General features: G+C 44.8%; 1 protein-coding gene across 4 annotated transcripts in view; it reads right to left on the bottom strand.

Moving 5' to 3' along the window:
* Positions 1-27,511, bottom strand: part of LOC106576444 (ankyrin repeat and sterile alpha motif domain-containing protein 1B) — a 324,199-nt gene that overhangs the window by 190,801 nt on the left and 105,887 nt on the right. For all 4 annotated transcript variants that reach the window (XM_082964025.1, XM_045699996.2, XM_082964026.1 and 1 more), the window contains exons 7-11: positions 19,835-19,936; positions 11,694-11,822; positions 9,003-9,079; positions 8,754-8,864; positions 1,225-1,347 (exon numbers count right to left, since the gene is read on the bottom strand). In XM_082964025.1, the coding sequence (XP_082820151.1) occupies positions 1,225-1,347; positions 8,754-8,864; positions 9,003-9,079; positions 11,694-11,822; positions 19,835-19,936 (542 nt within the window). The remainder of the gene's footprint in view (positions 1-1,224; positions 1,348-8,753; positions 8,865-9,002; positions 9,080-11,693; positions 11,823-19,834; positions 19,937-27,511) is intronic.

Below are 27,511 nucleotides of genomic sequence, written 5' to 3'. Positions count from 1 at the left end.
CTCTGGTCTGATGAAACAAAAATAGAACTGTTTGGCCATAATGACCATAGTTATGTTTGGAGGAAAAAGGGAGAGGCTTGCAAGTCGAAGAACATCATCCCAACTGTGAAGCAAGGGGGTGGCAGCATCATGTTTTGGGGGTGCTTTGCTGCAGGAGGGACTGGTGCACTTCACAAAATAAATGGCATTATGAGGAAGGAAAATTATGTGGATATATTGAAACAACATCTCAAGACATCAGTCAGGAAGTTTGGTTGCAAATGGGTCTTCCAAATGGATATTGACCCCAAGCATACTTCCAAAGTTGTGGCAAAATGGCTTAAGGACAACAAAGTCAAGGTACTGGAGTGGCCATCACAAAACCCTGACCTCAATCCTATAGAACATTTGTGGGCAGAACTGAAAAAGCGTGTGCGAGCAAGGAGGCCTACAAACCTGACTCAGTTACACCAGCTCTGTCAGGAGGAATGGGCGAAAATTCATCCAACTTATTGTGGGAAGCTTGTGGAAGGTTACCCAAAACGTTTGACCCAAGTAAAACAATTTAAAAGGCAATGCTACCAAATACTAATTGAGTGTAAACTTCTGACCCACTGGGAATGTGATGAAAGAAATAAAAGCTGAAATAAATCATTCTCTCAACTATTATTCTGACATTTCACATTTTTAAATAAAGTGGTGATCCTAATTGACCTAAGACAGGGAATTTTTACTAGGATTAAATGTCAGGAATTGTGAAAAACTGAGTTTAAATGTATTTAGCTAAGGTGTATGTAAACTTCCAACTTCAACTGTAGATAGTGAGAAAGATAGATAGTGAGAAAGATAGACAGTCAGATAGATAGTCAGAAAGATAGATAGTGAAAGAGAGCAAGTGGTCGAGAGAGATACTATGCGGTTCTCACGGCAACACAACGACAAATACACAACAAGCGCAAAACGGAAGACGACATCCACTGAGCTCTATTAGTCATGGAAATACATAAACATATTGCTACATGGCCCAGCAGAGATGCATTCTGCTGGGTGACGTATATTAACTGAGGGTTTCAGAGACAACAAGCCATGCAAACTGGGAAACAGGCCATTAGAGTGACTTATGATTGAGACAGGGCAATTATAGCATAGTATACTGGCACTCCATAACAACGGTTATCAGTTGTATTAATGACAGGAGGAAGAGGCTATGTAGGAATACAAGTGAAAGGGGAGGTGTGTGCGTACCTGTGACAGGCTGGAGAGGCCCAGGTTGTGACAACCGTTGCAGGGTGTGAGGGCCTCCCAGAACCCAGCGGGGCCACAGCTCTCCTCCTCCTCCTGGGCCGGGGGAAGTGGCGGAGTGGGCCGCTGCAGAGAGATACAATACACATTGTTCATTTAAAATACACACTCACAACACATACACACTGATTCTCACACAGACCTACTCCAGGTCACTACAGAGAAACACAATACCATATTAAAGATGTAAAAAATGTGTTGGTCTGATGTGTATGAGGAAGTGAATCCATAAGCAGAACTGGAAGTCTTTTGAAAATGATTCATGCAAATTGTTGACAAGCATGCACCTGTTAAGAAACTAACTGTGAGAACTGTTAGAGCCTCCTGGATTGATGACGACAAACATTTTTTGTTTCAAAGAAATTATGCAAAAGAGGTGGCAAACAAGTCAGTCTGCTCTGCTGATTGGTCGACATAATGTCAATTGAGAAATGTTGTGACTAAACTAAACAAAAAGAAGAAAGTATTACCATACAAAGATAAATGACATAAAACACAATGGAAAAAGACTTGAGTACTTTAAATGATCTCATGGGTAGAAAACCCAATTCATTGAAGCCGATGGGCCATTCATAACGAAACCTTTCGGTATTGCCAATCATTTCAATGACTATTTGTAGTGGAATTAGTAGTGGAAAAACTCAGAAGTGAAATGACAACATTGAACAGTGAACCATCATATTTTGGTATAAAATATTTAATAATGAAAGAGAAGGATTTCTGTTTTCAATTTGGTCAAGTTAGTGTGGGAGAGGTGGAAAAACATATATACATATACATATAATGATAAGCATCCAGGTATAGACAACCTTGATAGTAAACTATTGAATGGTAGCAGACTGTATCACCACCCCTATTGGCTAGATCTTTAACCAAAGCCTAAAGGAGTGTGTGTCCACAGGTGTGGAAGGAAGCTAAAGTAATTCCACTGCCTAAAAATAGTAAAGCACCCTTTGCTGGCTCTAACAACCACCCAATCAATTAACAGCCTGTTTTAAGTAAACTGATGGAGATAATTGTGTTTGAACAAATACAAGGCTATTTTTCAGAGAACAAGTTAACTACTGATTCAGCATGCATGTAGAGAAGGACACTCAACTTGTACTGCACTGACTCAGATTACTGATGATTGGTTAAAATAAATGGATAATAAGATGATAGTTGGAGCTGTATTGTTAGATTTCAGTGCAGCCTTTGATGTTATTGATCATACATTATTATTGAAAAAAACGCACTTGGTATGGCTTTACGTCACCTGCCATCACACGGTTGGAGAGTTATTTATCCAATAGAACCCAGAGTGTTCTTCAATGGAATCTTCTTTAACATCAGATATCTACAATGAGGTATCCCTCAGGGCAGTTGCCTTGGGCCGTTACTCTTCTCTATTTTAACAAATTATTTGCCATTGGTCTTACACAAATCTAGAATGCCTACATATGTGGATGATTTCACACTCTACAGCACTCAAAGCCAGTGAGATCACTGAAATTCTAAATAAGAAAACAGTCCGTAGCAAAACTGCAGCTGGCTCATAAACAAAGCAGGACACTTTACTGCACATACAGAACTAACATCAACAACATGCATGCCAGTCTTCACTGGTTGAGGGTTGACTAGAGATTAACTGCTTCTCCTAGTTTTAATGAGAAATATTACTGTGACGAAAATACCAGTCTGTCTGCATAATCAAATAACATTCAGCTAAGACACTCATTCACACCCCACAAGACATACCACCAGGGGTCTCTTCACAGTCAGTCCCCAAGTCCAAAACAAATTCATGGCAACTCAGTTTTATACAGAGCCATGATCGCATGGAACTCTCTTCCATCTCCCATTACTCAAACAGCAAAATGACCTTAAAAAATACTGATTAAAAAAACAACTCTTGGAACGGCGGGGACAAACACACGCACGCACACATTATTTTTGTTGCATTGTTTGTATATAATTGTATTTAAAATGTGTGTGACTTTCCTTGTCTATCAGTGTTTTGTTACTTTGTAATGTTTAGTGTTTTTTTGTGGACCCCTGGAAGAGCAGCAACTGCTTCTGCAAAAGCTACTGGGGATCCTAACAAACAAATAATACACACACGTGCACACTAACACACACAATATGCCCTTTTTACAGGGTCTGTATTGCCAAGAGGATATATGTTTAGATGGGTCTTGTGAAAGGGGTATTGTCTCCTGATAATACCAGCGACCCACATAATGCAGAGGGAAAGCCCAAGGTCCCAGTGAGATTGAGAGGCAGGGTAAATAGAGAAAGAGCAAGACAGGAAAAGAGAGAGAGAAAGAATGATAGAGGGGCAGATGGAGTAAGGAGGAGAGGGAGAGAGAAATTGCTGTAGAAAATAAATGGAAGAACCAGAAGGTCACCAGTCTTATGAGATTGTGTATAGACTAAACAAAATGCAACAGACATACTCTACAAAACACACAATAACCAGCTCTCTCTTACACACACACACACACACACACACACACACACACACACACACACACACACACACACACACACACACACACACACACACACACACACACACACACACACACACACACACACACACACACACACACACACACACACACACTTCAGGTCTATTAGATGACCTTAACACTGATACATTATTATTTTTCCGTGTGCCAAATTGGACCCTATTCCCTACATACTAGGGCACTACTTTGATCTAGAAAGGGTGCCATAAAGGGTTCCATTTGGGACACAGATTTCAAAATGGACCCAGGCAGCCAGGTCCTTCCAGGTCTGCTCAGTTGAATGATGATACACTCATTTGGTGGAATAATATTAGCATGTGCTATCTAATGAATATTTCTTGTTCTCTGTGGAACGGTAGAGGTGATTTTTCAGAGCTAGGCCCGTTGGAAGCCTGGGGGTAGAGTAGTGGGACTCCCTGACTTTCTCACACCACAAAGTACTATGTTTAGTGGGGGAAAAGCTGGTTTGTTGTGTGCTACTATTAAGGTAATGTGGGCTTGACTGTGTTGTCAATTGTCAATGGTCATCTTACAATCACACGTGACAATCACGGAATTGTCATGGAAGAGACATTCAAGTTGTAGACACAACAGTACAGACGTCCCTTACAGTACATAAACGATAGGCCACCAAGGCCATGTCGGTACGGGCCACCAAGGCCATGTCGGTACGGGCCACCAAGGCCATGTCGGTACGGGCCACCAAGGCCATGTCGGTACGGGCCACCAAGGCCATGTCGGTACGGGCCACCAAGGCCATGTCGGTACGGGCCACCAAGGCCATGTCGGTACGGGCCACCAAAGCCATGACGGTACGGGCCACCAAGGCCATGTCAGTACGGGCCACGTCGGTACGGGCCACCAAGGCCATGTCGGTACGGGCCACCAAGGCCATGTCGGTACGGGCCACCAAGGCCATGTCGGTACGGGCCACCAAAGCCATGACGGTACGGGCCACCAAGGCCATGTCAGTACGGGCCACGTCGGTACGGGCCACCACATTGACACATGATATGTAATTCGTTGATGTCACATCATTATTAAACAAACATGACGAACACCTATTTGTGACCTGGCTGTTGACTTGTTCTATTCAGTTACCAGCGTGTGGATTCGTTGCCAAGAGGCTTTGCTACTAGCCGGGGAGGCCCTTCCGTGGTGTACAGCAGATGTAGTGAGCAGGGCAGTGGGCTACACACATAGACATCCAACACTATGTCTATGGTTATACATCAGCTCTGGAACCAGGAAGTTGATGAGTGTGTCCTACAGCAGATATGGGAGATGACCATGTTTTTATTCATCAGTCTGTCTGATGGACAGACGCTGCACCACTCTGACATTTACAGTGAGTCATGCTAATGGTCATGCATGCATACAAATGAGCACATAGGCCTGTATGGGCGCAGGGGACATATTCACACATCCAGATCCATAGAGAGCCATACAAATACGTATGAGACACACATACAGACACTGACCATGAAGACACAAAATCTAATACATACTGTATGTAACCCTCTCCATTACATGTGCTCTCTCTCTCTTTGTGTGTGTGTGTGTGTTTGCACCTACATCGTCGCCTCAGTGTGTGACTGATTGAGACGTGTTTGTGCTTCTATTACACCAAGGCCAAGGCCTGCCCAGAGGCTGTTGCTCCATCAAGCCACCCACTCCCATCACACACACAGCGGCAGTGGTTTGATTCAGACCAGATCAATTCCTGTTAGTGTGCTGCACCAAACGCCACAGGTATCAATCTCCCTGGAAACGAGAGAAACTGGACCCCTGTCGCCATGATGAAAGCCCTTCTACCAATCAGCTCTCAGGGGTGAAGCTAGGCTGACCAAGGCCTTGTTCTAGTACTAAACCACGCATCCTTCCTTCCTACCTTACTGCCTTCCTTCAAGTGAATTCCAGCAAAATCACTGATTTGATGTAAAGCAAGGATTCCACTACATAGCTTTCACCAATCCAGTCATGTCAGATCAGTGGTTACTTCACGGAAGGAAGGAGGATGTTCTATACTGAACAGGAATATACAGTGCATTCTGAAAGTATTCCGACACCTTCCCTTATTACACATTTTGTTACGTTACAGCCTTATTCTAAAATGGATTGAATTCATTTTTTTCCTCATCAATCTACACAGAATACCCCATAATGACAAAGCGAAAACAGTTTATTTTATTTTAGAAAATGTATTAGAAATTTAAAACAGGAATACCTTATTTACATAAGTATTCAGACCCTTTGCTATAAAACTTGAAATAGAGCTCAGGTGCATCCTGTTTCCATTGATCATCCTTGAGATGTTTCTTCAACTTGGTGTTCACCTGTGGTAATTCTATTGATTGGACATGATTTGGAAAGGCACACACCTGTCTATATAAGGTCTCACAGTTGACAGTGCATGTTAGAGCAAAAACCAAGCCATGAAGTCATAGGAATTGTCATTAGAGCTTGTGTTGGGCACAGATCTGGGGAAGGGTACCAAAAAATGTCTGCAGCATTGAAGGTCCCCAAGAACACAGTGGCCTCAATCATTCTTAAATGGAAGAAGTTTGGAACCACCAAGACTCTTCCTATAGCTGGCCTCCTGGCCAAGCTGAGCAATCGGGGGAGAAGGGCCTTGGTCCGGGAGGTGACCAAGAACACGATGGTCACTCTGAGAGCTCCAGAGTTCCTCTGTGGAGATGGTGGAACCTTCCAGAAGGATAACCATTTCTGCAGCACTCCACCTATCAGGCCTTTATGGTTGAGTTGCCCAGTCAGAGCCCAGACTTGAACCTGATCAAACATCTCTGGAGAGACACCACCCCCCCCATCCAACCTGACAGAGCTTAAGTGGATCTGCAGAGAAGGGAGAAACTCCCCAAATACATGATCTGAAATAAACAATCCCAGAAATGTTCCATACGAACATAAAACTTATTTTTCTAACATTTTGTTCACATCCTTGTTAGTGAGAATGTATCCTTTGACAAGACAATCCACCACCTGCCAGGTGTGGGATATCAAGAAGCTGATTAAACATCATGATCATTACACAGGTGGACCTTGTGCTGGGGACAATAAAAGGCCACTCTAAAATGTGCAGTTTTGTCACACAACATAATGCCACAGATGTCTCAAGTTTTAAGGGAGTGTGCAATTGGCATACTGACTGCAGGAATGTCCACCAGAGCAATTGCCAGAGAATTTCATATTCATTTCTCTACCATAAGCCGCCTCCAATGTCATTTTAGAGAATTTGGCAGTACATTCAACAGGCCTCACAACCGCAGAACATGTGTAATCACGCCAACCCAGAACCTCAACATCCATGCTTCTTCACCTGCAGGATAATCTGTGACCAGCCACCCAGACAGCTGATGAATCTGTGGGTTTGCATAACCGAAGAATTTCTGCAAAAACTGTCAGAAACAGTCTCAGGGATGCTCATCTGCGTGTTTGTCGTCCTCACCAGGGTCATGACCTTACTGCAGTTCGGCGCCGTAACCAACTTCAGTGGGCAAATGCTCACCTTCGATGACCACTGGCACGCTGGAGCAGTGTGCTCTTCACGGATGAATCCTGGTTTCAACTGTTCCGGTCAGATGGAGCGTATGGCATTGTGTGGATGAGCAGTTTGCTGATGTCAACGTTATGAACAGAGTGCCCCATGGTGGCAGTGAGGTTATGGTATGGACAGGCATAAGCTACGGACAACGAACACGTGTATTTATTGATGGCAATTTGAATGCACAGAGATACTGTGACGAGATCCTGAGGCCCATTGTCGTGCCATTCATCCGTCGCCTTCACCTCACGTTTCAGCCTGTTGCAAGGATCTGTACACAATTCCTGGAAGCTGAAAATGTCCCAGTTCCTTCATGGCCTGCATACTCACCAGACATGTCACCCATTGAGCACGTATGAGATGCTCTGGATCGACGTGTACGACAGCGTGTTTGAGTCCCCGTCAATATCCAACAACTTCGCACAGCCATTGATGAGGAGTGGGACAACATTCCACAGCCCACAATCATCATCCTGATCAACTCTATTCGCAGCGTGAGGCAGCGTGAGGCAAATGGTGGTCACACCAGATGCTGACTGGTTTTCTGATCTCCGCCCCTACTTTTTGTTCAAGGTATCTGTGACTAATAGATGTTTCTGTATTCCCAGTCATGTGAAATCAAAAGATTAGGCCCTAATTTATTTATTTCAATTGACTGATTTCCTTACATGAACGGTAACCCAGTAAAATCTTTGAAATTGTTGAATGTTGCGTTTATGTTTTTGTTCAGTAAACATGTCTGCCTTACAGCGTGTCTGAGGCTGCCCTCTCCTGGTGACTAAATGCTACTACAGTAATGGACCCCAGAGTGATGCAGTAGAACATGGATTTCCAATCCAAGAATAACAATACGACGGTACGATACCCCAGACCCAAAATTGTGAAAATGGTCCTCACCCTCCACATCCCCCTTGATTACCCCTGGTCCCATCCACCCTCCCTGATCCAAAATGGTCCTCACCCTCCACATCCCCCTTGATTACCCCTGGTCCCATCCACCCTCCCTGATCCAAAATGGTCCTCACCCTCCACATCCCCCTTGATTACCCCTAGACCCATCCACCCTCCCTGATCCAAAGTGGTCCTCACCCTCCACATCCCCCTTGATTACCCCTGGTCCCATCCACCCTCCCTGATCCAAAGTGGTCCTCACCCTCCACATCCCCCTTGATTACCCCTGGTCCCATCCACCCTTCCTGATCCAAAATGGTCCTCACCCTCCACATCCCCCTTGATTACCCCTGGTCCCATCCACCCTCCCTGATCCAAAATGGTCCTCACCCTCCACATCCCCCTTGATTACCCCTGGTTCCATCCACCCTCCCTGATCCAAAATGGTCCCCACTCCCCTTGATTACCCCTGGTCCCATCCACCCTCCTTGATCCAAAATGGTGCTCACCTTTCTGACTCTGCTCAGGGTGCCGTTACTGCGTCGCTCCTCGTCTGATAGGTGACCGCTGCCAAAGCTCTCCATGGAATGAGAGTGGGATGAGATGGTCTGGCAGAGCTCCTAAGTAGAGTAGAGTAGAGTGGGGTAGTAATTGAATGACTTGGGAAATTGTTTTATCACCACAAGCATAAGCAATGATTCCAAAGACAACACAAGGATCTATAAGATAAAGATGAAGATAATAACAACATAACACACCTCAAAGGAGTAGTCTCTGTCCCGACACATCTTCATCTCATTCAGCAGCTTGGAGAGCTCCCCTGTCACAGCATCATCTGGGGAGGAGGAGGAGGAGGGGGAAAGGAGATGGGGGAGAGGGAGGAGTAGAGGGAGCGAAGGAGACGAGGGAGAGGAGAGAGATTATAAGGGGAGATATGGAGAAAGAGAGAGAGAGAGAGATGGGGAGAGAGAGGGGAGATATGGGGAGAGAGGAGATGGGAGACATACAGGGAGAGGAGATGGGAGACATACAGGGAGAGGAGATGGGAGAGATACAGGGAGAGGAGATGGGAGAGATACAGGGAGAGGAGATGGGAGACATACAGGGAGAGGAGATGGGAGACATACAGGGAGAGGAGATGGGAGAGATACAGGGAGAGGAGATGGGAGAGATACAGGGAGAGGAGATGGGAGAGATACAGGGAGAGGAGATGGGAGACATACAGGGAGAGGAGATGGGAGACATACAGGGAGAGGAGATGGGAGAGATACAGGGAGAGGAGATGGGAGAGATACAGGGAGAGGAGATGGGAGACATACAGGGAGAGGAGATGGGAGAGATACAGGGAGAGGAGATATGGGGAGAGAGGGGGAGATATGAGGGGAGAGGGGGAGATATAGTTAATTGTGACATGTAAGCTTCTTTCTCCATCACTCTTTCAATCTACTTTTCTCTGTGGCCTGCTCACCGATGGTATTTCCTTCAGTGAAAGCAGCTAGAGACAGAGTACTGGGTTTGTTTCTACTGAACAAATGAACTAAAGAGAGCAGACCTGGCCAAATACACATTTCAACACCTGAATATGTTCCTTTCTGTGTGGCAGCGTTCTAATCCAGGAAGTAGTTCCTCCGGTCTGCTCTCGTTCACTGGCCTTCACAGACCTGATTGGTGCTTTCAGCTCTCTCTCTCCCTCCCTCTCTCCTCCTTTCTCCACAACACCCTCTCTCCCTCCCTCTCTCCTCCTTTCTCCACAACACCCTCTCTCCCTCCCTCTCTCCTCCTTTCTCCACAACACCCTCTCTCCCTCCCTCTCTCCTCTTTTCTCCACCACTCCCCCTCACCCAACAATAAAGTGTGTCGAGGTGTTTAAACACGGTGTGTGTTCAGGCGTGCACGAGCTGTGCTGAATGTGTATTTTCTGCTCCCTCCCTCCAATAAAGATAATTAAAGGGGAGCGCTGACTGGTGGTGATTGAGAAGAGAGAGCGAGAGAGAGCAGCGGGAATTGTATGAGTGATATCAATGCACTGTTCCAACTCAGCCACTAGGGGCAGTGTTGGATAAGGGAAAGCACTGTATAGAAGTTGACTGAGGTAGTACCGGTTCATACCAATAGGTAGTGCTCAGCATGTTTGAAAATATCCGTCTGGTTCTGTGTGTATAGCGTGTGTAGTAGATACAGTGCCTTCGGGAATGTGTTCAGACCCCTTGACTTTGTCCACATTTTGTTACATTACAGCCTTATTCTTTTTCCCCTCATCAATCTACACACAATACCCCAGAAATGTTTTGCTAATTTATTAAGAATAAACATTTACATAAGTATTCAGACCCTTTACTCAGTACTTTCTTGAAGCACCTTTGGCAGCGATTACAGCCTCGAGTCTTCTTGGGTATGACACTACAAGCTTGGCATAACTGTATTTGGGGAGTTTCTCCCATTTTTCTCTGCAGATCCTCTAAAGCTCTGTCAGGTTGGATGGGGAGCGTTGCTGTGCAGCTATTGTTAGGTCTCTCCAGAGATGTTCAATAGGGTTCAAGTCCGGGCTCTGGCTGGGCCACTCAAGGACATTCAGTGACTTATCCCGAAGCCACTCCCACGTTGTCCTGTTGGAAGGTGAATCTTCACCCCAGTCTGAAGTCCTGAGCGCTCTGGGGCAGGTTTTCATCAAGGATCCCTCTGTACTTTGCCTCCTCCTGACTAGTCTCCCAGTCCCTGGCGCTGAAAAACATCCCCACAGCATGATGCAGCCACCACAATGCTTCACCGTAGGGATGGTGCCAGGTTTCCTCCTGACGTCATGCTTGGCATTCAGGCCAAACAGTTCAATCTTGGTTTCATCAGACCTGAGAATCTTGTTTCTCATAGTCTGAGAGTCTTTAGGTGCCTCCAAGCGGGCTGTCATGTGCCTTTTACTAAGGAGTGGCTTCTGTCAAGCCACTCTACCATAAAGGCCTAATTGATGGAGTGCTGCAGAGATGGTTGTCCTTCTGGAAGCTTCTCCCATCTCCACAGAGGAACTCTGGAGCTCTGTCAGTGACCATCATGTTTTTGGTCACCTCCCTGACCAAGGCCATTCTCCCCCGATTGCTCAGTTCAGCCAGGCGGCCAGCTCTAGGAAGAATCTTAGTGGTTCTAAACTTCTTCCATTTAAGAATGATGGAGGATAAGGTATTTGCCAAAACTTCTAAAAACTTGTTTTCACTTTGTCAATATGGGGTATTGTGTGAGGCACTGTATGTGTATAGTGTGTGTGTGTGTTTGTGTGTACGTATGTCTGTGTGTGTGTAATTGTGTGTGAGTGAGTGTGAGTTTGTATGTTTGTGTGTGTGTGTGTGTGTGCGCAAGTTTGTATGTGTGTGTGTGTGTGTGTGTGTGTGTGTGTGTGTGTGTGTGTGTGTGTGTGTGTGTGTGTGTGTGTGTGTGTGTGTGTGTGTGTGTGTACTTACTTTTGTGCCTGAGGGAGGGGGAGGCGGAGGGAGAGGGGATAGAGGTGCGAGGTGTGGGGACAGGACACTGGCGAATAGGTTCCTCCATCAACACACTCTTATTGTCCATCATCTCCTCCATCATATATTCTGGAGAGAGGAGAGAGAGGAGAGAGAGACCGAGAGAAAGAGACAGAGAGACAGAGAGAGAGACAGAGAGACAGAGAGACAGCGAGACAGCGAGACAGCGAGACAGCGAGACAGCGAGACAGAGACAGAGAGAGAGAGAGAGAGAGAGAGAGAGAGAGAGCGACAGAGAGAGAGAGAGAGCGACAGAGAGAGAGAGAGACAGAGACAGAGGGAGACAGAGGGAGACAGAGAGAGAGAGACAGACAGAGAGAATGGTGATGTGATTGCAGGGTTCCAAGGGTTGCAGACATAGAGCAGGGAACCATTTAATTGTACTGACAATGAACCACATACAGAAAACACACACAAGGCAAATGGAATGGGAGTGTGAAGCCGGAGGAAACTATGAGCTCGCTAACAAACAAACACACTACACAAACAAACACACACACAGCAGGCTTGTTGAGTTTAGTCACAAGGCAGGAGCCTGGCTGTGTGTTAGTATGAAAGATCCAACTAAGGTCAGAGGTACTGTAAGACAGAGGGAGTGTGTGTGTGTGTGTGTGTGTGTGTGTGTGTGTGTGTGTGTGTGTGTGTGTGTGTGTGTGTGTGTGTGTGTGTGTGTGTGTGTGTGTGTGTGTGTGTGTGTAAAAAGGTGTTAGAGATAAAATCAGGCATACGATATTCATACATAACTTTTAAATATATGGATTGAATAATTAAAATACATGAATACTATTGCGTTTAAATGGGTGAGAGTAATTGCGGAATGAAATCCCACTTTCTCTCCCTCTGACTCAGGCAGCTGATCCATTCACTCTCTCCCAGCTGTATCCTGAATTTGCTTTCTATCACAATCTCTGCATTTCTCTTCTCCTCCCTTCCCTCGGTCTGTCTTTCTCCCTCTCATCCCCACTATTATTTTCTCTCCCTCTCCTTCTCTCCCCCTACCTACCTCTCCCTCCTCTCTCATTCCTGACCCTGAATTAACCCCTTTGTTTCCATCTCTCTCTCTTCTCATCTATCTTTACTGTTTCCTCTAAATCATCTAGAACTGGTCTGTCTGTCTGTCTGTCTGTCTGTCTGTCTGTCTGTCTGTCTGTCTGTCTGTCTGTCTGTCTGTCTGTCTGTCTGTCTGTCTGTCTGTCTGTCTGTCTGTCTGTCTGTCTGTCTGTCTGTCTGTCTGTCTGTCTGTCTGTCTGTCTGTCTGTCTGTCTGTCTGTCTGTGATTAGAGAGACAGGGAGCACAACAGCAGAATGCAGGGCTTCTACTAGCACCACTGATTGTAGCTTCTATATGTCAGGTCAAGACTGTCTGTCTTCTCTAGTGTCTAGTCAGTCCCAGTCTACAGCTGTGATTAAAGGGATACTGCGAGATTCGGGCCATTGTTCTACTCCGCCAGAGTCAGGTGAACTCGTGGATACCATTTTTGTTTGTGTCTCTTCGAGTCTGCGTGCAGTATGACTGAAGCATATGCGCAGGTCAGCGTTTTGTGTCATGAATCTTGTTCTAGAGGCAGTACTGCAGAGTGGTCACTAGCTGGCCACAAAGTCAGCAAATCAGATTTGAAAGCTAACCTTAACCACACTGCTAACCCTAATGCCTAACCTTAAATGAAGACCAAAAAGCACATTTTTGTTTTCATAAATGTTTCTAATTTTGACTTTGCAGCTGGCCCATCTAGTGGAAATCGCTCGGTTCTGCCTCCATACGCTAGCATACCTGTAGTCTTCCAGTCATTTTGCTAACACTAGTCAGCATTGGCTCGTAACACTAGCTCTAACTTCCTTCATACTGGACGCAGAGACAAACAAATGGTATCCACAAGTTCATCTGACTGGGTAAATAGAATAACAATACTTGTGCAATTTGCATGTGTGTGTGTGTAATGCACCCTAACCAGAAGTGTCCCTCCAATTTCCTGGAGACTTTATTGCAGGCAAACTTAAATCAGTTTTACAAAATATTTAACAGCATGTCAAATGTGCAACTAAACATTTTTTAAATCCTAGACCACCTTTACTCCACACACAGAGATGCAAACAAAGCTCTCCCCTGCTCTCCATTTGGCAAATCTGACCATAATTCTATCCTCCTGATTCCTGCTTACAAGCAAAAACTAAAGCAGGAAGTACCAGTGACTTGCTCAATACCGAAGTGGTCAGATGAAGTGGATGCTACACTACAGGAATGTTTTGCTAGCACAGACTGAAATATGCTCCGGGATTCATCCAATGGCATTGAGGATTACACCACCTCAGTCATCGGCTTCACCAATAAGAGCATCGACAACGTCGTCCCCAAAATGACTGTACGTACATATCCCAACCAGAAGCCATGGCTTACAGGCAACATCCCCATCAAGCTAAAGGCTAGAGCTGCCGCTTTCAAGGAGCGGGAGACTAATCCGGACACTTATAAGAAATCCCGATATGCCCTCAGACGAACCATCAAACTCGCAAAATGTCAACACAGGATTAAGATTGAATCCTACTACACCGGCTCTGACGCTCGTCGGATGTGACAGAGCTTGAAAACGATTACGGACTACAAAGGGAAACCCAGATGTGAGCTGCCCAGTGACGCGAGCCGACCAGACGAGCTAAATGCCTTGTATGCTCGCTTCGAGGCAAGCAACACTGAAGCATGCACGAGAGCACCAGCTGTTATGGATGACTGTGTGATAACACTCTCGGTAGCCGATGTGAACAAAACATTTAACCTGTTGGGGATAGGGGGCAGTATTTACACAGCCGGATAAAAAACGTACCCGATTTAATCTGGTTACTACTCCTGCCCAGTAACTAGAATCTGCATATAATTATTGGCTTTGGATAGAAAACACCCTAAAGTTTCCAAAACTGTTTGAATGGTGTCTGTGAGTATAACAGAACTCATATGGCAGGCCAAAACCTGAGAAGATTCCATGCAGGAAGTGGCCTGTCTGACAAATTGTGTTTCATCTTGGCTCTTTTTATTGAAGACTGAGGATCTTTGCAATAACGTGACACTTCCTACGGCTCCCATAGGCTCTCAGAGCCCGGGAAAAAGCTGAACGATATCGAGGCAGGCTCTGGCTGAAACACATTATCGCTTTTGGCAAGTGGCCGATAATAGTACTATGGGCTTAGGCGCGTGCCCGAGTCGACCGAATGCTTTATTTTCTTTCGTCTGTTTACCGAAACGCAGATTCCCGGTCGGAATATTATCGCTTTTTTATGAGAAAAATGGCATAAAAATTGATTTTAAACAGCGGTTGACATGCTTCGAAGTACGGTAATGGAATATTTAGAATTTTTTTGTCACGAATTGCGCCATGCTCGTCACCCTTATTTACCCTTTCGGATAGTCTTGAACGCACGAACAAAACGCCGCTGTTTGGATATAACTATGGATTATTTTGAACCAAACCAACATTTGTTATTGAAGTAGAAGTCCTGGGAGTGCATTCTGACGAAGACAGCAAAGGTAATAACATTTTTCTTATAGTAAATCTGACTTTGATGAGTGCTAAACTTGCTGGGTGTCTAAATAGCTAGCCCTGTGATGCCGGGCTATCTACTGAGAATATTGCAAAATGTGCTTTCACCGAAAAGCTATTTTAAAATCGGACATATCGAGTGAATAGAGGAGTTCCGTATCTATAATTCTTAAAATAATTGTTATGCTTTTTGTGAACGTTTATCGTGAGTAATTTAGTAAATTCACCGGCAGTGTTCGGTGGGAATGCTAGTCACATGCTAATGTAAAGAGCTGGTTTTTGATATAAATATGAACTTGATTGAACAAAACATGCATGTATTGTATAACATAATGTCCTAGGGTTGTCATCTGATGAAGATCATCAAAGGTTAGTGCTACATTTAGCTGTGGTTTGGGTAAATGTGACATTATATGCTAGCTTGAAAAATGGGTGTCTGATTATTTCTGGCTGGGTACTCTGCTGACATAATCTAATGTTTTGCTTTCGTTGTAAAGCCTTTTTGAAATCGGACAGTGTGGTTAGATTAACCTGTTAGGGCTAGGGGGCAGTATTGACACGGCTGGATAAAAAACATACCCGATTTAATCTGGTTACCACTCCTACCCAGTAACTAGAATATGCATATACTTATTACACATGGATAGAAAACACCCTAAATTTTCTAAAACTGTTTGAATGGTGTCTGTGAGTATAACAGAACTCAAATGGCAGGTCAAAACCTGAGAGATTCCTTTACAGGAAGTGGCCTGTCTGACCATTTCTTGAACTTGTTTTCCATCTCTATCATTTACTAAGGATCTCTGCTCTAACGTGACACTTCCCACGTCGTCCATAGGCGCTCAGAGCCAGGGAAAAAACAGAATGTCGTCATTCCAGCCCCAGGCTGAAACACATTATCGCCTTTCTCAAGTGGCCGATCAAGGGACACTGGCTTATGCGCGTGACCCCGACCGCCCCCGCCTTTGGGATTTTTTCCTCTGTTTGCCGAAAAGGAGATTCCCTGTCGGAATATTATCGCTTTTCTACGAGAAAAATGTCGTAAAAATTGATTTTAAACAGCGGTTGACATGCTTCGAAGTACGGTAATGGAATACTTAGAATTTTATTGTCACGAATTGCGCCATGCGCGCGACACTTCTTTACTATTTCGGATAGTATCTGGAATGCACGAACAAAACGCCGCTATTCGGATATAACGATGGATTATTTTGGACCAAACCAACATTTGTTATTGAAGTAGCAGTCCTGGGTGTGTATTCTGACGAAGACAACAAAAGGTAATCAAACTTTTATAATAGTAAATATGATTATGGTGAGTGCTAAACTTGCCGGGTGTCTAAATAGCGAGCCCGTCATGCCTGGGCTATGTACTTAGAATATTGCAAAATGTGCTTTCACCAAAAAGCTATTTTAAAATCGGACATATCGAGTGCATAGAGGAGGTCTGTATCTATAATTCTTAAAATAATTGTTATGCTTTTTGTGAACGTTTATCGTGAGTAATTTAGTAAAATGTTAGCGAATTCCCCGGAAGTTTGCGGGGGGTATGCTAGTTCTGAACGTCACATTCTAATGTAAAAAGCTGGTTTTTGATATAAATATGAACTTGATTGAACAAAACATGCATGTATTGTATAACATAATGTCCTAGGGTTGTCATCTGATGAAGATCATCAAAGGTGAGTGCTGCATTTAGCTGTCTTCTGGGTTTTGGTGACATTATATGCTGGCTTGAAAAATGGGTGTCTGATTATTTCTGGCTTGGTACTCTGCTGACATAATCTAATGTTTTGCTTTCGTTGTAAAGCCTTTTTGAAATCGGACAGTGTGGTTAGATTAACGAGAGTCTTGTCTTTAAATGGCTGTAAAATAGTCATATGTTTGAGAAATTGAAGTAATAGGATTTTTAAGGTTTTAAAAATCGCGCCACAGGATAGCAGTGGCTGTTACGTAGGTGGGACGAATTCGTCCCGCCTAGCCTAGAGAGGTTAACGAGAGTCTTATCTTTAAAATGGTGTAAAATAGTCATATGTTTGAAAAATTGAAGTTTTTGAATTTTTGAGGAATTTGAATAACGCGCCACGGGATTACACTGGCTGTTGAGTAGGTGGGACGCTTGCCCATAGAGGTTAAACAGGTCAACATTCACAAAGATGCTGGGCCAGACAGATTACCAGGACGTGTACTCAAAGCATGCACGGACCAACTGTCAAGTGTCTTCACTGACATTTTCAACCTCTCCCTGACCGAGTCTGTAATACCTACATGTTTCAAGCAGACCACCATAGTCCCTGTGCCCAAGGAAGCAAAGGTAACCTGCCTAAATGATTACCGCCCCGTGGCACTCACGTCAGTAGCGATGCTTTAAAAGGCTGGTCATGGCTCACAACAGCATCCTCCCGGACACCCTAGACCCACTCCAATTCACATATCGCCCCAACCAATCCACAGATGACGCAATCTCAATCGCACTCCACACTGCCCTTTCTCACCTGGACACCTATGTGAGAATGCTGTTCATTGACTACAGCTCAGCGTTCAACACCATAGCGCCCACGAAGCTCATCACTAAGCTAAGGACCCTGGGACAAAACACCTCCAACTGAAAATGGATCCTGGACTTCCGGACGGGCCTCCCCCAGATGGTAATAGTAGGCAACAACACGTCTGCCATGCTGATCCTTAACACTGGGGCTCCTCAGGGGTGTGTTCTTAGTCCCCTCCTGTATTCCCTGTTCACCCACAATTGCATGGCCAAACATGACTCCAACACCATCATTAAGTTTGCTGACGACACAACAGTGGTAGGCCTGATCACCGACAACAATGAGATGGCCTATAGGGAGGAGGTCAGAGAACTGGCAGTGTGGTGCCAGGACAACGACCTCTCCCTCAATGTGAGCAAGACAACGGAGAGGATCGTGGACTAAAGGAAAAGGTGGGCCAAATAGGCCCCCATTGACATCGACAGGGCTGTAGTGGAGCGGGTCGAGAGTTTCAAGTTCCTTGGTGTCCACATCGCCAATGAACTATCATGGTCCAAACACACCAAGGCAGTCGTAAAGGGGGCACGACAACACCTTATCCCCCTCAGGAGACTAAAAAGATTTGGCATGGGTCCCCAGATCCTCAAAAGTTCTACAGCTGCACCATCGAGAGCATCCTGACCTGTTGCATCACCGCCTGGTATGGCAACTGCTCGGCATCTGACCATAAGGCGCGACAGAGGGTAGTGCGAACAGCCCAGTACATCACTGGGGCCAAGCTTCCTGCCATCCAGGACCTATACAATAGGCGGTGTCAGAGGAAAGCCCATAAAATTGTCAAGTTATAGACTGTCACCCAAGTTATAGACTGTTTTCTCTGCTACCACACAGCAAGCGGTACCAGAGCACCAAGTCTAGGACCAAAAGGCTCCTCAACAGCTTCTACCCCCAAGCCATTAGACTGCTGAACAATTAGTCAAATCGCCACCGGACAATTTACATTGACCCCTTCCTTTTGTACACTGCTGCTACTCGCTGTTTATTGTCTATGCATAGTCAGTTCACCCCCACCTACATGTACAAATCAACTAGCCTGTACCCCCGCACACTGACTCAGTACCGGTGCCCCCTGTATATAGCCTTGTTATTGTTATTCTTATTGTGTTACTTTTTATTTTAGTCTACTTGGTAAATATGTTCTTAACTCTTCTTGAACTGCACTGTTGGTTAAGGGCTTGTAAGTAAGCATTTCACGGTAAAGTCTACACTTGTTGTATTCGGCGCATGTGACAAATAAAGTTTGATTTGAAAAGGAAGAACCAAGACATCCAAATTCACATCCACAAACCCAAAACCACTCAGTCCTACAGAACATCCCCAAGTCTTTCTAGTGGCTTAGCCATAACTGCAGATAACCATGCCACTCAACTCAATGAGCTAACCCGTGAACTAATTCTCCTACACTAACTCAGGACTAGTGACAGTGCTTCGTTCTCTGAGAGCAGAAGACAATGGCTGAAGCATTAGGTTGTGTAAGAGAATGCTCCTCCCTGTGTATAGGAAGAGCAACACAGAGAGCTCACATTGTTCTTGTTCCTTATTGGACAGATAAACTTCCTGGAACGACTTGTATCGATCTGCACATATCCGGACACTACACCGCCCGGCACTCTAAACAACCACGTACACTGTCACGACGAGGGAGAGAGAGAGCGGTGTGTGCACACATGCTCACATGTGTGTATGTTAATGTGTGTGTGTTAATGTGTGTATGTTAATGTGTGTGTATGTTAATGTGCGTATGTGTTAATGTGCGTATGTTAATGTATGTATGTTAATGTGTGTGTGTGTGTGTGTGTGTGTTAATGTGTGTGTGTGTTAATGTGTGTGTGTGTTAATGTGTGTGTTAATGTGTGCATGTTAATGTCTCTGTGTTAATGTGTGTATGTTAATGTGTGTGTGTGTTAATGTGTGTATGTTAATGTGTGTATGTTAATGTGTGCATGTTAATGTGTGCATGTTAATGTGTGCATGTTAATGTGTGCATGTTAATGTGTGGTACCTTGCATGAGTGCAGTGATTTGCTGGGACTTCTGTGCGGGGTGTTCTCTGAGGATCTCCAGAGCTGTTCTTCCCTGGCAGTCTGTGATGTTGGCATCAATACCTGCAACAGACAGACAGAAGACCGAAACAACGGGTCAGACAGGCACCCAGCCGACGCCACCCCACACTCACACAAATCTAGCCTCCTGCACACACTCCCTTAACAAGTAAATTTATATACACATTTTAAAGAGGAAGCACTGTAAAGTGTTGCGTGTAGGAGGACAAAGACCCTAAATAGACTCACTTGGAGAAATTTACAAGGAAACATCTATACTGTATTTCTGTCTGACAATTTACCGACAGAGGAAGCTAGCTGTGTCCATCCTGTATCACACACACACACACACATTGATGGATAGAGGAGAAGGTTGGGTGGATGACAGGGGTCAGACAGTACACCGGTACAGGCCTGTCACTCATCTAAATAAGCCCCCTGGACAAAAACAATATGGCTGCCTGGGGTTCATCACAGGAAGTGCAACAAGACAACAGAGGAAACAGGAAGCGATTGAGGAAAATAAGGGGGGAGAGGTAGTTCAAAGACCACACTCTCACCCTCTCTCCATATCCTCTACTGTCCTCTCTCTCTCTCTCTCTCTCTCTCTCTCTCTCTCTCTCTCTCTCTCTCTCTCTCTCTCTCTCTCTCTCTCTCCTCTCTCTCTCTCTCTCTCTCTCTCTCTCTCTCTCTCTCTCTCTCTCTCTCTCTCTCTCTCTCTCTCTCTCTCTCTCTCTCTCTCTCTCTCTCTCTCTCTCTCTCTCTCTCTCTCTCTCTCCATATCATCTACTCTCTCTCCCTCTCTCTCTCTCCATATCATCTACTCTCTCTCCCTCTCTCTACATATCTACTCTCTCTCCCTCTCTCTCTCTCCCTCTCTCTCTACATATGAACTACTGCCTCTCTCTCCATATCATCTACTGTCCCCTTCTCTCTCTCCATATCATCTACTGTCTCTCTCCCTCTCTCTCTACATATCAACTACTGCCTCTCTCTCCATATCATCTACTGTCCCCTTCGCTCTCTCTCCATATCATCTATTGTCCCCTTCTCTCTCTCTCTCCATATCATCTACTGTCTCTGTCCCCCTCTCTCTCTCTCTCCATATCATCTACTGTCTCTGTCCCCCTCTCTCTCTCTCCATATCATCTACTGTCTCTGTCCCCCTCTCTCTCTCTCCATATCATCTACTGTCTCTGTCCCCCTCTCTCTCTCTCTCCATATCATCTACTGTCTCTGTCCCCCACTCTCTCTCCATATCATCTACTGTCTCTGTCCCCCTCTCTCTCTCTCCATATCATCTTCTCTCTCTCTCTCTCTCATATCATCTACTGTGTCTCTCTCTCTCATATCATCTACTGTCTCTCTCTCTCCATATCATCTACCCTCTCTCTCTCTCTACATATGAACTACTGCCTCTCTCTCCATATCATCTACTGTCCCCTTCTCTCTCTCCATATCATCTACTGTATCTCTCCCTCTCTCTCTACATATGAACTACTGCCTCTCTCTCCATATCATCTACTGTCCCCTTCTCTCTCTCTCCATATCATCTACTGTATCTCTCTCTCTCTCCCTCTCTCTCTCCATATCATCTCCTGTCTATATTATAGCCTCAAGGACTTTTTTAAAAACGCCTTATTGTAACACATGAACTGTGTGATATTTGGCGGAGCCAACATGGAGGCACGAGACAGTAAACATGGGCCATGTGAGAGAGAACACCATCTCTCTGGCAGGTTAGATAGGTTTTATTGTTTTGAACATCAATCTCAGGTCTGTAAATCAGGTGTGATAACCCCAGTGGGATTTTGTGATCATTGTTTAATAACAGAGGTGGTGTATACGTAACGCTGTAAAACCCACAAGTGCATACTGGCATTTTAATATAACTTTATTGAGTGATGATCACTTCAGAAAATGTTTTAGTTTTTTTCTGGGAGAGATGGAGGTCTCAAAAGGCCAGTTTTGTATCCCTCCAACAGTGGTGGGATATAGGGAAAATCAAGGTTCAACAACTCTGTAATCAATACGCAATGAACGTCACCACAGACATCCCCAGATCAATGAACACCCCAGAGTCTGAAATAGTGGAAGTCCTGACGTTAGTTGAGACCACAGGAGACCGAGGTCATACTCAGGCCCTCAAGATAAAAAAAGCCGCATTGGCAGACCTGCTGAGTATCAGAGCACAGGGGGCATTGGCAGACCTGCTGAGTATCAGAGCACAGGGGGCATTGGCAGACCTGCTGGGTATCAGAGCACAGGGGGCATTGGCAGACCTGCTGGGTATCAGAGCACAGGGGGCATTGGCAGACCTGCTGGGTATCAGAGCACAGGGGGCATTGGCAGACCTGCTGAGTATCAGAGCACAGGGGGCATTGGCAGACCTGCTGGGTATCAGAGCACAGGGGGCATTGGCAGACCTGCTGGGTATCAGAGCACAGGGGGCATTGGCAGACCTGCTGGGTATCAGAGCACAGGGGGCATTGGCAGACCTGCTGAGTATCAGAGCACAGGGGGCATTGGCAGACCTGCTGAGTATCAGAGCACAGGGGGCATTGGCAGACCTGCTGGGTATCAGAGCACAGGGGGCATTGGCAGACCTGCTGGGTATCAGAGCACAGGGGGCATTGGTGAGAAGTCATTTTCAAATTGTCTTTGGTTCAGAGAAAAATAATGAACAAAAAGGAATTATTATTTGCTTCAAATCAGCTGTTGGACAGGAGCTCACTAGCCCTAGTGAAATTAGAAAGAGGACAGTAGAGTTCTATGCTGAGCTCTACAAGTGAAATTAGAAAGAGGGCAGTAGAGCTCTATGCTGAGCTCTACAAGTGAAATTAGAAAGAGGACAGTAGAGTTCTATGCTGAGCTCTACAAGTGAAATTAGAAAGAGGACAGTAGAGTTCTATGCTGAGCTCTACAAGTGAAATTAGAAAGAGGACAGTAGAGTTCTATGCTGAGCTCTACAAGTGAAATTAGAAAGAGGACAGTAGAGTTCTATGCTGAGCTCTACAAGTGAAATTAGAAAGAGGACAGTAGAGTTCTATGCTGAGCTCTACAAGTGAAATTAGAAAGAGGACAGTAGAGTTCTATGCTGAGCTCTACAAGTGAAATTAGAAAGAGGACAGTAGAGTTCTATGCTGAGCTCTACAAGTGAAATTAGAAAGAGGGCAGTAGAGTTCTATGCTGAGCTCTACAAGTGAAATTAGAAAGAGGGCAGTAGAGTTCTATGCTGAGCTCTACAAGTGAAATTAGAAAGAGGGCAGTAGAATTCTATGCTGAGCTCTACAAGTGAAATTAGAAAGAGGACAGTAGAGTTCTATGCTGAGCTCTACAAGTGAAATTAGAAAGAGGACAGTAGAGTTCTATGCTGAGCTCTACAAGTGAAATTAGAAAGAGGACAGTAGAGTTCTATGCTGAGCTCTACAAGTGAAATTAGAAAGAGGGCAGTAGAATTATATGCTGAGCTCTACAGTGGGGGAAAAAAGTATTTGATCCCCTGCTGATTTTGTACGTTTGCCAACTGATAAAGAAAGGATCAGTCTATAATTTTAATGGTAGGTTTATTTGAACAGTGAGAGACAAAATAACAACAAAAATATTTGACCCCCTCTCAATCAGAAAGATTTCTGGCTCCCAGGTATCTTTTACATAGGTAACGAGCTGAAATTAGGAGCACACTCTTAAAGGGAGTGCTCCTAACCGCAGCTTGTTACCTGTAAAAAAGACATCTGTCCACAGAAGCAATCAATCAATCAGATTCCAAACTCTCCACTATGGCCAAGACCAAAGAGCTCTCCAAGGATGTCAGGGACAAGATTGTAGACCTACACAAGGCTGGAATGGGCTACAAGACCATCGCCAAGCAGCTTGATGAGAAGGTGACAACAGTTGGTGCGATTATTCGCAAATGGAAGAAACACAAAATAACTGTCAGTATCCCTCGGCCTGGGGCTCCATGCAAGATCTCACCTCGTGGAGTTGCAATGATCATGAGAACGGTGAGGAATCAGTCCAGAACTACACGAGAGGATCTTGTCAATGATCTCAAGGCAGCTGGGACCATAGTCACCAAGAAAACAATTGGTAACACACCATGCCGTGAAGGACTGAAATCCTGCAGCGCCCGCAATGTCCCCCTGCTCAAGAATACATATACATGCCCGTCTGAAGTTTGCCAATGAACATCTGAATGATTCAGAGGACAACTGGGTGAAAGTGTTGTGGTCAGATGAGACTAAAATGGAGCTCTTTGGCATCAACTCAACTCGCCGTGTTTGGAGGAGGAGGAATGCTGCCTATGACCCCAAGAACACCATCCCCACCGTCAAACATGGAGGTGGAAACATTATGCTTTGGGGGTGTTTTTCTGCTAAGGGGACAGGACAACTTCACCGCATCAAAGGGAAGATGGATGGGGCCATGTACCGTCAAATCTTGGGTGAGAACCTTCTTCCCTCAGCCAGGGAATTGAAAATGGGTTGTGGATGGGTATTCCAGCATGACAATGACCCAAAACACACGGCCAAGGCAACAAAGGAGTGGCTCAAGAAGAAGCACATTAAGGTCCTGGAGTGGCCTAGCCAGTCTCCAGACCTTAATCCCATAGAAAATCTGTGGAGGGAGCTGAAGGTTCGAGTTGCCAAACGTCAGCCTCAAAACCTTAATGACTTGGAGAAGATCTGCAAAGAGGAGTGGGACAAAATCCCTCCTGAGATGTGTGCAAACCTGGTGGCCAACTACAAGAAACGTCTGACCTCTGTGATTGCCAACAAGGGTTTTGCCACCAAGTACTAAGTCATGTTTTGCAAAGGGGTCAAATACTTATTTCCCTCATTAAAATGCAAATCATTTTATAACATTTTTGACATGCGTTTTTCTGGATTTTTTTGTTGTTATTCTGTCTCTCACTGTTCAAATAAACCTACCATTAAAATTATAGACTGATAATTTCTTTGTAAGTGGGCAAACGTACAAAATCAGCAGGGGAACAAATACTTTTCCCCCCCACTGTACAAGTGAAATTAGAAAGAGGACAGTAGAGTTCTATGCTGAGCTCTACAAGTGAAATTAGAAAAAGGACAGTAGAGTTCTATGCTGAGCTCTACAAGTGAAATTAGAAAGAGGGCAGTAGAGTTCTATGCTGAGCTCTACAAGTGAAATTAGAAAGAGGGCAGTAGAGTTCTATGCTGAGCTCTACAAGTGAAATTAGAAAGAGGACAGTAGAGTTCTATGCTGAGCTCTACAAGTGAAATTAGAAAGAGGGCATTAGAGTTCTACGCTGAGCTCTACAAGTGAAATTAGAAAGAGGGCAGTAGAGTTCTATGCTGAGCTCTACAAGTGAAATTAGAAAGAGGGCAGTAGAGTTCTATGCTGAGCTCTACAAGTGAAATTAGAAAGAGGACAGTAGAGTTCTACGCTGAGCTCTCCAAGTGAAATTAGAAAGAGGACAGTAGAGTTCTATGCTGAGCTCTCCAAGTGAAATTAGAAAGAGGGCAGTAGAGTTCTATGCTGAGCTCTACAAGTGAAATTAGAAAGAGGACAGTAGAGTTCTATGCTGAGCTCTCCAAGTGAAATTAGAAAGAGGGCAGTAGAGTTCTATGCTGAGCTCTACAAGTGAAATTAGAAAGAGGACAGTAGAGCTCTATGCTGAGCTCTCCAAGTGAAATTAGAAAGAGGGCAGTAGAGTTCTACGCTGAGCTCTCCAAGTGAAATTAGAAAGAGGGCAGTAGAGTTCTATGCTGAGCTCTACAAGTGAAATTAGAAAGAGGACAGTAGAGTTCTATGCTGAGCTCTACAAGTGAAATTAGAAAGAGGACAGTAGAGTTCTATGCTGAGCTCTACAAGTGAAATTAGAAAGAGGACAGTAGAGTTCTATGCTGAGCTCTACAAGTGAAATTAGAAAGAGGGCAGTAGAATTATATGCTGAGCTCTACAGTGGGGGAAAAAAGTATTTGATCCCCTGCTGATTTTGTACGTTTGCCAACTGATAAAGAAAGGATCAGTCTATAATTTTAATGGTAGGTTTATTTGAACAGTGAGAGACAAAATAACAACAAAAATATTTGACCCCCTCTCAATCAGAAAGATTTCTGGCTCCCAGGTATCTTTTACATAGGTAACGAGCTGAAATTAGGAGCACACTCTTAAAGGGAGTGCTCCTAACCGCAGCTTGTTACCTGTAAAAAAGACATCTGTCCACAGAAGCAATCAATCAATCAGATTCCAAACTCTCCACTATGGCCAAGACCAAAGAGCTCTCCAAGGATGTCAGGGACAAGATTGTAGACCTACACAAGGCTGGAATGGGCTACAAGACCATCGCCAAGCAGCTTGATGAGAAGGTGACAACAGTTGGTGCGATTATTCGCAAATGGAAGAAACACAAAATAACTGTCAGTATCCCTCGGCCTGGGGCTCCATGCAAGATCTCACCTCGTGGAGTTGCAATGATCATGAGAACGGTGAGGAATCAGTCCAGAACTACACGAGAGGATCTTGTCAATGATCTCAAGGCAGCTGGGACCATAGTCACCAAGAAAACAATTGGTAACACACCATGCCGTGAAGGACTGAAATCCTGCAGCGCCCGCAATGTCCCCCTGCTCAAGAATACATATACATGCCCGTCTGAAGTTTGCCAATGAACATCTGAATGATTCAGAGGACAACTGGGTGAAAGTGTTGTGGTCAGATGAGACTAAAATGGAGCTCTTTGGCATCAACTCAACTCGCCGTGTTTGGAGGAGGAGGAATGCTGCCTATGACCCCAAGAACACCATCCCCACCGTCAAACATGGAGGTGGAAACATTATGCTTTGGGGGTGTTTTTCTGCTAAGGGGACAGGACAACTTCACCGCATCAAAGGGAAGATGGATGGGGCCATGTACCGTCAAATCTTGGGTGAGAACCTTCTTCCCTCAGCCAGGGAATTGAAAATGGGTTGTGGATGGGTATTCCAGCATGACAATGACCCAAAACACACGGCCAAGGCAACAAAGGAGTGGCTCAAGAAGAAGCACATTAAGGTCCTGGAGTGGCCTAGCCAGTCTCCAGACCTTAATCCCATAGAAAATCTGTGGAGGGAGCTGAAGGTTCGAGTTGCCAAACGTCAGCCTCAAAACCTTAATGACTTGGAGAAGATCTGCAAAGAGGAGTGGGACAAAATCCCTCCTGAGATGTGTGCAAACCTGGTGGCCAACTACAAGAAACGTCTGACCTCTGTGATTGCCAACAAGGGTTTTGCCACCAAGTACTAAGTCATGTTTTGCAAAGGGGTCAAATACTTATTTCCCTCATTAAAATGCAAATCATTTTATAACATTTTTGACATGCGTTTTTCTGGATTTTTTTGTTGTTATTCTGTCTCTCACTGTTCAAATAAACCTACCATTAAAATTATAGACTGATAATTTCTTTGTAAGTGGGCAAACGTACAAAATCAGCAGGGGAACAAATACTTTTCCCCCCCCACTGTACAAGTGAAATTAGAAAGAGGACAGTAGAGTTCTATGCTGAGCTCTACAAGTGAAATTAGAAAAAGGACAGTAGAGTTCTATGCTGAGCTCTACAAGTGAAATTAGAAAGAGGGCAGTAGAGTTCTATGCTGAGCTCTACAAGTGAAATTAGAAAGA

Source organism: Salmo salar, chromosome 17, assembly GCF_965601325.2.
Source record: "Salmo salar chromosome 17, fSalSal1, whole genome shotgun sequence".
Classification (NCBI taxonomy): domain Eukaryota; kingdom Metazoa; phylum Chordata; class Actinopteri; order Salmoniformes; family Salmonidae; genus Salmo; species Salmo salar.
The sequence above is the reverse complement of the archived record's forward strand: the minus strand, read 5'-3'. Positions and strand labels throughout refer to the sequence as shown.